Source organism: Penaeus monodon, chromosome 43 (genome assembly GCF_015228065.2).
Source record: "Penaeus monodon isolate SGIC_2016 chromosome 43, NSTDA_Pmon_1, whole genome shotgun sequence".
Taxonomy (NCBI): Eukaryota; Metazoa; Arthropoda; class Malacostraca; order Decapoda; family Penaeidae; genus Penaeus; species Penaeus monodon.
In genome coordinates this window covers 4,933,625-4,943,724 of record NC_051428.1, presented here as the reverse complement: position 1 = coordinate 4,943,724, position 10,100 = coordinate 4,933,625, and the positions used below count along the sequence as shown (strand labels likewise).

General features: G+C 33.9%; 1 protein-coding gene across 1 annotated transcript in view; it reads left to right on the top strand.

Moving 5' to 3' along the window:
- LOC119568099 (ankyrin repeat and zinc finger domain-containing protein 1-like) overlaps nucleotides 1–7,663 on the top strand; it is a 9,023-nt gene extending 1,360 nt beyond the window's left edge. The window contains 13 exon segments of the mRNA XM_037916497.1: nucleotides 726–806; nucleotides 1,583–1,673; nucleotides 1,931–2,134; nucleotides 2,969–3,046; nucleotides 3,215–3,315; nucleotides 3,586–3,700; nucleotides 4,027–4,181; nucleotides 4,777–4,999; nucleotides 5,283–5,618; nucleotides 6,245–6,355; nucleotides 6,738–6,787; nucleotides 6,789–6,877; nucleotides 7,468–7,663. Of these exon segments, the coding sequence (XP_037772425.1) occupies nucleotides 759–806; nucleotides 1,583–1,673; nucleotides 1,931–2,134; nucleotides 2,969–3,046; nucleotides 3,215–3,315; nucleotides 3,586–3,700; nucleotides 4,027–4,181; nucleotides 4,777–4,999; nucleotides 5,283–5,618; nucleotides 6,245–6,355; nucleotides 6,738–6,787; nucleotides 6,789–6,877; nucleotides 7,468–7,663 (1,797 nt within the window). The 5' untranslated portion in view covers nucleotides 726–758.
- Nucleotides 7,664–10,100: the final 2,437 nt, after the last annotated feature.

Genomic DNA, 10,100 nt, shown 5'->3' with positions numbered 1-10,100 from the left:
GATTATATCCTGTACTGGCGACTATAACTCTTTTTCCTCTACAAGAATATCATCTTCAATTTGCCTTGCCTTAGTGCGTCCATAACATAGACATTTAACCATAAGGGTTAATCTGGACGCTATTTTGACAGTCAGTATGATTAGTTGTTTACGATAAAGATAATTTGGACTTTTATTTATTTATTTATTTTTTATTTATTCATCTTTTGCTTTGTTTTATCCATATAAATCTGTTAATTTTCTCTAAGGGTTAAGGTAAATATTGATAATACACGCCACTGTGACTAAATCTCAATATAATTACTTGGTTAAATAAAGTTATCTAGAATTCAACTACGGTAAATATTACCAATATTGCCGTACTGACCCCAATGTTCTTATCCCCCGAAAAAATATTAGTTGAATAAATGTTACCAATTCAGGCACAAAAATATAAACTCTCATGTCTTGTATTTTCTTAAAGGATAAAAGAAACACTTACCTTGATATAATTGATGCTGTAATCAATATATTAACTATGATATTTTCAGGAAGTAAAGAAAAATAAATTAGAAATATTAACAGTTCAGTTATGACAATTGTGCATTTCCTGAAAGAAAAAAAGAAAAAAAATTGAATGTGAGCAACACCCACACACCTCATAGCTACTTTTACTAGTCGAGTGGAACATAACTTTTTACACATTTCCAGACTTTCTAAATTTAAACAATATATTCCATCTCCAGTACAGATAACAAGCTATACCATAGACCAGAAAGATGGTGATTAAGCAAGTGCGAACAGTCTCGTTATGGGACAAGGAAGCAGTGAGTATATTTTAGTCTTTTTTTTTTTTTTTTTTATTATTGCTCGATGGTGATTTGAAATATATTTTGTATTTTGCTATATTTTGCCATAAAAAACTGTATATTTTTTCTTCTCCATTATTATCTTACTCTTAAGTTTCCTTTTTATACGATTGATACTTACAAGAACGTACTACACTTGATCATTATTGATGAATATTAGATGCATTTTCTGGTCAATGCAGAGCACGATCATTCTTGATAGATGCAAAGTTTGATAATATTTGATAATAGATAATTTTTGATAGGTAGTATATATATGATATGGCATGATGATTCTTGAGAAATGTGCCATTTAATGATTATTTATGAATACATGGCTGGATTATTCTCAATAGGTATATAACATGATAATTTTTAATATTCTGAACATATTTTTTGTTACTTTGAAAAGTATAACTGTAGTATGTATGCATTTATGTAATAAAAACAAGTAGGTATATGTATGTATATATTATGTTTCTAAGTTATGTATAGGTAGATACTTGGACAAGAGTAACTGATTTGTAAAAAATATTTTGTTTATTACATTCACTTTCAAGATATAAAAAGGATTCTGTTTATAATGAATTGTATTTTTATCTCAATACTAATAATTTTATATATATATATATATATATATATATATATATATATATATATATATATATATATATATATATATCTTGATTTTTACTTTGTACATTTATGAATCCATCTTTAATACCCATACCAGATAATAACCTTAATTCCTGCAGATTGTGCCATTGCTTGCTGGGATTCGCATTGCAGAAGGGAGTGCAGAGTACGATGAAGTTGCAACCCAGGCCATGGCATCACCTAGTAAAGGTTTGTGAACAGGGGCATACCTAATGATTTTGTTTTAAGCCTTTAATGTTTATGATTATAGGTTCATAAAGAAAAAAAAAGATCAATATCCTCCGCAATCTGCCTTTGTTCTAAAAATTCACTTCATTAAATTTGTCTTGAGGGTTATATGGCTGAGAAAATACCTAAAGATAGTAACCAGTTATCAGTACCTCATTTTGCAGATATATTACCATTATTCCCTAATTCTCTCCCTTCTCATTCACGTACCACGGCAGAACACTGTGCCATCGGTCTACCCATGTTTCGTCCTAGCGTCCCCAGCACGGCCTCCGAGTCACAGTGCTCCCTCTGCCAGGTTACCTTTGCCAGCCGTCAAGAGCAAGTCGGTCACTACCGCCTGGACTGGCATCGTTGCAACCTCCAAAGGTCCTTATCTGGCAAGCCCCCACTCTCTGAGGAACAGTTTCTGCAAGATATGAGTAAGATATTTTTTTTTGTTTTTTTTTCTTCTTTTTCCCTTTTTTTTTGTTTGTTTGTTTGTTTATAAAGTGATTAGTTTTCCATTCCATAGAATGGTACAGTTTCTATTTTGCTGGGTGGCTTATTTTGCAGTGTGATGAGTTTTTAGTTTTACAAGATTTTCTTTTTCTTTTCACAGAGGATGTATTTTCCGTTTTGTAGACCCAGAGGTTGTGGGGCAGATAAGCATATATTTAGTTCAGGTTTCCATCCCTCATTATAATTCTTTCATAGAAGAGGAGGATTAAGCAGTTAGCCAGCGGTAATTGCTGTTTATATATATATATATGTATATATATATATATATATATATATATATATATATATATATATATATATATATATAAATATATATACAAATATATATACATATATAAAAATAAATATAATATATAAATATATATATATATTATGTATATTATATTATATATATATATATATATTTATAATATATATATTATATATATATAATATTATATATATATATATGAATATATATATAATATATATATATATATATTATATATTATATATATAGTATATATTATTATATATATAGTATATATATATATATATATATATATATATATATAGATATATATATTATATATATATATAATAAATATATATATATAATATATATTATATATATATATATATATATATAATTATTATATATATATATAATTATATATTATAATATATTATATATATATATATATATATATATATATATATATATATATATATTATATATATATATATTATTATAAATATAAAATATTTGATTTTAGGTGATGTGTCTAGCTTATCAGGATCAGATGACGATGATGAGGAGGAGGGGGAGGAAGGCAAAGAATCCCCTGATGAAGGTAAATATGAACTTGATATTAAATACAAATTATAATGTTTTTTTTCTCACATGTTAATTGTGTTTTTATCCTGTGAAATGAATCACTCTCATTCATACTCTTCTGTGACATGTCTGTATTTTCATTGATTATGTTCTTATCTCTAAAGAATGATGATTTCTATTACAGATGTTAGTAATTCTGTACTGAGGAAACAAGCCAGGATGTTCTTCTGTAATGCAGATGGAAATGTGATATCAGTGTACAGAGCCATTTTGTTCAACAAAAAGGTCAGTATACTGTGCATAATGATACTTAGATAATATATTTGTTCTTTCTTTCTTCTTTTTGTTCCCTTTTTCTTTTTCTTTTTGACAGCAATAAGATTTGACAGGAAAGGTAAAGTTCAGTAGATTTTTTTTTTTTTTTTTTTTTTTTTTTTTTTTTTTTTTTCAGCACTAAATTAATTGAGATGATAAAAGTTCCTGTAAACTTAAGTAGATTGCTTTCTGTTTCCTGTCATTTCTTTTCTGAAGTAGATTTTTCAATATTTCTTACAGACGGAAATGTATGGGGAACAGGATGTGCTTCAGCGTGTGCTTGCAGCCCCTCGCAAGGTCAACGTTGCAGTTATTCTCCTTGGTGGAGGCCACTTTGCAGCTGCCGTGTTTAAAGGTGTTGAAATTTAGCATTTTCTTTCAAGGATGGTAGGGAAATGAGAGAGAGAAGAGGGAAGAGAGGCAACAGGGATAGAGGGAGGGGAAAATAGAGAGAGAAAGTGATAGTTATATTAATTTAATGGTAAACATATCTGCATAAGAATGATATAATGACTATATACTCATAAGAGCTACTACTGAGTTTATATACATTTTTTCAGCAGTCTGTAGATGATATAAAGAATCACTGTAAATCAAATATACACATCATTTGTGAACTTGAAGTCAGTATCCCCTCACTGAAAACCTGTAACACAAATATTTCTTTATGAAATGGAGCAGGCAGCGAAGTGATCATCCACAAGACCTTTCACAATTACACTGTTCGAGCCAAGCAAGGAGGCAGCCAGAATGCCAAGGATGGTCAGAGCGGAACCTCACACCCAAAGTCCAGTGGTGCTTCGCTCAGGAGGTACAATGAGCTATCACAGCAACAGGTATGTTCTCTGAGAAGATGCATGTAGAAAACATTTCTCTCTGCCTGTCCTAGTCTCCCTCTGTTTGTCTGTGTACATCTCTGTGTCTGTCTTGTTCTGCTTCTGTTTCTGTGCTCCTCTTTCTGTCTCCTTTTCCTTTTCTTGCTGTTTCTCTCTTTCTCTATGTCTTGGTGTGTGAATGTTTCTGTGAATCGGTCACTGTCTTTCTCTCTCTCTTTCTGTTTGTTTCTATCTATTTCTACATTTTTCTCTTCTTGTTTCTCTGTGTGTCTTACTCTTTATTTCTTACAGTCTGTTTCTATTTCACTATCTCTTTCTATCTATTTTTGTCTTTTTTTCCATCTTACTATTTCTTTCTGTTAGCTTTCTTGATGCACCATACGGAAGGTTGCCACACCAAGGTTTCATAAAGGGTCAACAAATATTTTAAATTATAGAACTTAAATGGAAGGAAAAATGCATCACCTATTTTGAAAATTTCAACAGCCAAAACTCCTGGGTAATTCAAGGTGAATAAAATTTATTTGTTTATATTTATATCTTTGCCTGTTTAAATGAAAGTAAAATCATTTGCTTACACACTTCTCTTCTGCAGCACATCCAAGAGCTGATGGAGTCTTGGAAAACCCACCTTGAGAAATGTGACCTCATTTTCTTCCATGCCAAGAAGCACAACCGCAAGACACTTTTCTCTGGCAAGAAACCAATCCTCAATCCAAAGGATGATCGACTGAGGACCATACCTTTCCCCACGAAGAGAGCAAAGTTCTCTGAGGTCAAGAGAGTGTATGGGATGCTTTTTGAAGTTCTCATTCATGGTAAGCCAAAGCAGGAGCTGTAAATAGTAAGCGAAGTCAATGCTTTGCTTTTCTAGAGCACAGACTCAGTGAGTATGTTTCTTCATGAGGTGTTTCTGCTACTACAGTATTTGTGTTTGTGCCGCGGAAATAGTCTAGCGTACATTTACTATAGACCAAATAAAGTAATTTTTGAAATTACTCTGTGTTTTTATATAATTATAGTCATTGGCAAAAGTTTGTAATAGCATGTAATATATAGAAACTGTTTGTCTTGAACTGATCTTAAGGCTCTCATCAACAGGGACTGAAGATGAATTTAAGACAATGGTCAAGGACTCGCTCATCGGGGAGGTCAAATCTGTTACTAAAAAGAAAAAGGAGGCAAGCCCCAAGAAGAAAACAAGTCCAAGAAAGGAAGCAAAGAAGCCCAAGAGCGAGAGAAGAAATGAGGTGCCAGAACCGTGCTCGTCTTCCAGCGAGTCTCTTGTCGATGATGAAGATGACATGGTGATGACCATGACCATGATGTCCTTCTGCATGAGGGATATAGGGGGAGGAAAGGACTGCTCGTTTGACCCAAAAACGCTGAGGGAGTTAGAGAGAAAAGAAAGAGAGCAGCCAAAAAAGTCTAAAGAGGGTGAGTTTTGTCATTTTTAAATAAGGAAGGAAGGAAGGAAGGAGGAAAATAGGTAGGGAGGGACAGAGGGAGAGAAATAGGTAGGGAGGGACAAGGGAAGGAAATAGGTAGGGAGGTAGGGAAGGAAATAGGTACCGATGTAGGGAAATAAGGAGGCAGGGAGGGAGGGAGAGAGGAGAGAGGGAGAAACAGAGGGAGGGAGGGAGAGAGGAGAGAGGGAGAAACAGAGGGAGGGAGGGAGAGAAAAAGGGAGGAAGGGAACAGGGGAGAGATGGAGAGAGAGGAGGAGGGGTGAGAGAGAGAGAGAGAGAGAGGGAGGAAGGGGTGAGAGATAGAGAGAGAAGAGAGAGAGAGGAGAGAGAGAGAGGAGAGAGAGAGAGGAGAGAGAGAGAGAGAGAGAGAGAGAGAGAGAGAGAGAGAGAGAGAGAGAGAGAGAGAGAGAGAGAGAGAGAGAGAGAGAGAGAGAGAGAGAGAGAGAGAGGTGAAAAGATAGAAGGGTAGTGCAGAGGCAAAGCAGGAGGAGGAAAAGCTGTAATGTATAACATCCTGCAGCCATTGATCACCAGTTCGTTTTATGTTTTTGCAATTCATCCATTCAATCATATTTTTCAATCCTTACATTTCAGGCTCCAAACACAAAGAAGTAGTTTGGAATGAGATATATACCTCGTGCAGGACGGGCAACAAGGACCGGCTGGAGATAGCACTAAAATTTTCCTCACCTTCGAGTCACAAGGGTAAGGAACTAGACTCTGTATCAACCATAACAATGAGGGTTTTGTTAAAATTAAAGGGAAACTGAAGTTCAAAATGCTACAATGATGTCTTATTATGATTAAAGCCTTGAGTTTGATTAATGCCTTGTCGTTGGATTTCTGTGGAGATGTATTTTTGTTCTGTCTAAACAGAGCCAGGAAAAGATAATAGTAATGAAGTAGATGCCAAAGTTACTATGGTTTCATTCCTGAACAAAAGAAGTGATTACATTTATTGTTATTGAAGAAAAGCAAATGTTGAAATTGGAATTTTTATTCCTAATGAAAGTGCTTATTGAAATCACATGCTTTTTATTGCAAACTTCTGAAATAAATGTATAATTCCATTATTTTCTCTCACCAGGTAATACACAAAACAAAGCACTGATGACCTCACTCCAAAATGTGCAGATTCCCATCTGATCTTTCACTTATAACTTTTGGCAAGAAAGACCGAACTATGTTGCACATAGCAGCAGAAAGTGGACACAAAGATATTCTGTGGTAAGGCAGGGGAATTTTATCAGAGAGGGAGAGGGAGAGGGAGAGGGAGAGGGAGAGGAGAGGAGAGAGAGAAAATGAGAGAAAGAGAGAAAATGAGAGAGAGAGAGAGAGGGGAAAAATGAGAGAGAGAGAGAGAGAGAAAATGAGAGAGAGAGAGAGAGAAAATGTGAGGAGAGAGAAAAAAGAGAGAGAGAGAGAGAGAAAATGAGAGAGAAAAAAGATAGAGAGAGAAAATGAGAGAGAGAGAGAGAAAAAAGAGAGAGAGAGAGAGAGAAATGAGAGAGAGAGAGAGAGAGAGAGAGAGAGAGAGAGAGAGAGAGAGAGGAAGAGAGAGAGAGAGAGAGAGAGAGAGAGAGAGAGAGCAATATAGCACAAAAGTAATCAGAAAGAAAAGAAAATAATAGTAATGCTGATAAAAAGATTACAACATAGAAACAGATGGTACAATAGTAAATCATATAGTGCTATACTCATCAATAACTTTCTTCTCTTTATTGCCACATACTAGAGAATCAAAAATGGTGATGTGTGTTTTTCTTCATACACTTTTTTCTGCTTCCATCCCACCACAATCCTCTACTTTTGAATAGGTGTCTGCTAGAACATGGTTGTGATCCAGCTGCCTCAGATAATAAGGGCAGTTTTCCATTTAATTTGTCGAAGGATAAAGAGACGAGAAACACCTTCCGTCGTTTCATGGCACAACATCCGAAGAAGTATGACTACAAGCAGGTAATAATGAAAACATTGAACATGGGTCTTATTTATTTTGATCTTTTGGCTTAATGAATAGAATTTGAATCATGACTGGATTTATGCATGTTGGGGAGTTATTTTTTAAAAAAACACATGAGGGTGGCTGAGTGTATGCTAAAGCAAAGATTTAAAAGGGGAATTCCTGTTTTATATGCTCCGTGAGACCAGAATTTAGATTTGGAATTTATAACCTAATTAACCTAGCTGAAGAAATCGAGAAATTAAGGGTTTAAAATAACCTATTCTCACCAAAATCCCTTATAACCAAAATTAAACCCGCCCTAACTTTAATATATTAATAACACTTTAGCCTAGTAGAACCTAACATAGTAAAAACCAAAGTAAGATCAGGCTAGAGTAAACTTAACTCTCCCGTTTCTTGATCAGTTTCTTTCAGGCCAGATACCGCACCCTTGGTTTTGCCACATAGAGGGTTTGAACCGTTGTCTTTCGATTCAGATGAATTTTTTTGAATCATAGACATCCTTCCCTAATGCCTTGAAATTTAACTTCAGTCTCTTGGAGTTTTTAAATCCTGTTGAAGATATTAGCTTGTCAGTTACAGATTACTACCAGTTAACTATCACAGTCTTATCATTTTGGGTGCACTTTGCATCAGATTCTATGAAGATATGTTATTGGAACTTTTTCCTAAACTAAAGAAACCTAACATTCAATAATCAATCTAAGGTAACCTAAACTGATATAACCTGACTTGACAGAGCCTAATCTAAACCCAATCTGAATATTTCCCATCTTCGCTTTCACAGATTTAAAGGTTTAAAACTTTACTTTTGGGGAAACTTGCCAAAACTCTGCAAAATGGTTTGGTTATACAGAGCTTGATTTTTTCAGTTGTGGCTCTGTAGGAACTTTTTCATATTGATCCCTAATTCTTGTAACCAATCTATTTCCATTTGCGGTTTCTCAAATTAAGTGACAGAGAGAAGGTACATGGTGGTATTTTTTTCTGTCGCTCTTTTCAACTGCTGCTCTTGCTTATGTTTGCATTCTCTCTTTATTTTCTGCATTGTAGGAAATCAAGTTCCATCACTGATTATTTTAATGAATCATATTAGTTAACCCTTTCCCGACGGGTAGTATTCATAGTGGCCCGGGCCTCGCTGCCGGGGGCTTATATCGTCGCCCTAGCATGCGCGACCACTCATGCCAAATACCAGCATCCCATACCGTTTCTTCGTAATACTACAAAGATATATTGTATTTTCAGTTTTCATTATTTTCTAAAGTCTCTACTTGCCAAACTTCCTGATAAATTGAGACTGAAGGGTATTTTTGTTGTTATATAGACTCCATAGTTGATCATTATTCAGTCTATAGTCTGAATAAAATAAGCAGTGTGCAGCATCATGGACTTGAAATCGTCAGTTTGTTGCATTATTATTTTTATTATTATTATTATTATTATTATTATTATTATTATTATTATTATTTATTTATTTATTTTTTATTATTTTTTTTTTTTGCATAGTAAAAATGAGAAAGTGTTATATACGACTTAATCACACTTTCAGTGGCAGAAAAATAATCTTTTGCCGTTATTGTAACAAAAAATAACTCATGGCATGTCCATACATACACCATGGCATGTACATACATGCCACCCGTCAGGAATGGGTTAATAGCTTTCAGACACAGATATCATTTGTATAAAAAAGAGTAGTGTATGGATAAAAAGAGGAAGCGAAAGGAACTTTAAAAAACAATGAAAGTGAACAGGAAGAAAATATGTTTTTCAAGGAAAGTCAACAAGACGAATGCATATATTTTCATTCTTCACAGGGTTTTAGTTAGTACTGTGAGAGCTGAATTCATAGGTGATATTTTGGGGCATAAGAAATTAAATAATCAAAGTACTGTCTCCTTTCTTTGTTGATTTAGGAAGAATTATCTTTTTGTGACCATATAGTTTTACCAGGCCTTTTTTAAGTTCTTGTAATTTACCCTTGTGTCATATTGTTCCTCACACTATTGCTTGACTCAGAATGAAATCTTATTCATGGTCAGGAAATTCATGACTTAAACTGCAGTGGAGGTCTGCAGCACATACAATCAAATAAAAGATTAAAATTTAAAATATCCCCACACAAGACCAACATACACAGTGCAATCTCACAACTAACTGAAAGTGCTTTTCCAAAACTTTGTGTCTCTCACACACGAGACTCTCTCCTTTCCCTTGCATATACAACCACAAGTCACACAAATAACATCAAAATAAAATATCTCTTTTAGAACTAACTTTTGAACCAACAAAAAGCTTTTCTGTTCATGGATAAAAGACTAGTGTGTGTGTAAAACGTAAGTGAACATTTTGATTCTGTAACATGAATATATGTTCAATACATGGCTACTGCATGATTGTTCTTGTTGAATGTATTATTGCTAGATTTGTAAAAGGTGTTCAAGAGAAACTGTAAAAATATGAAAATGAATTTTGGCAGTA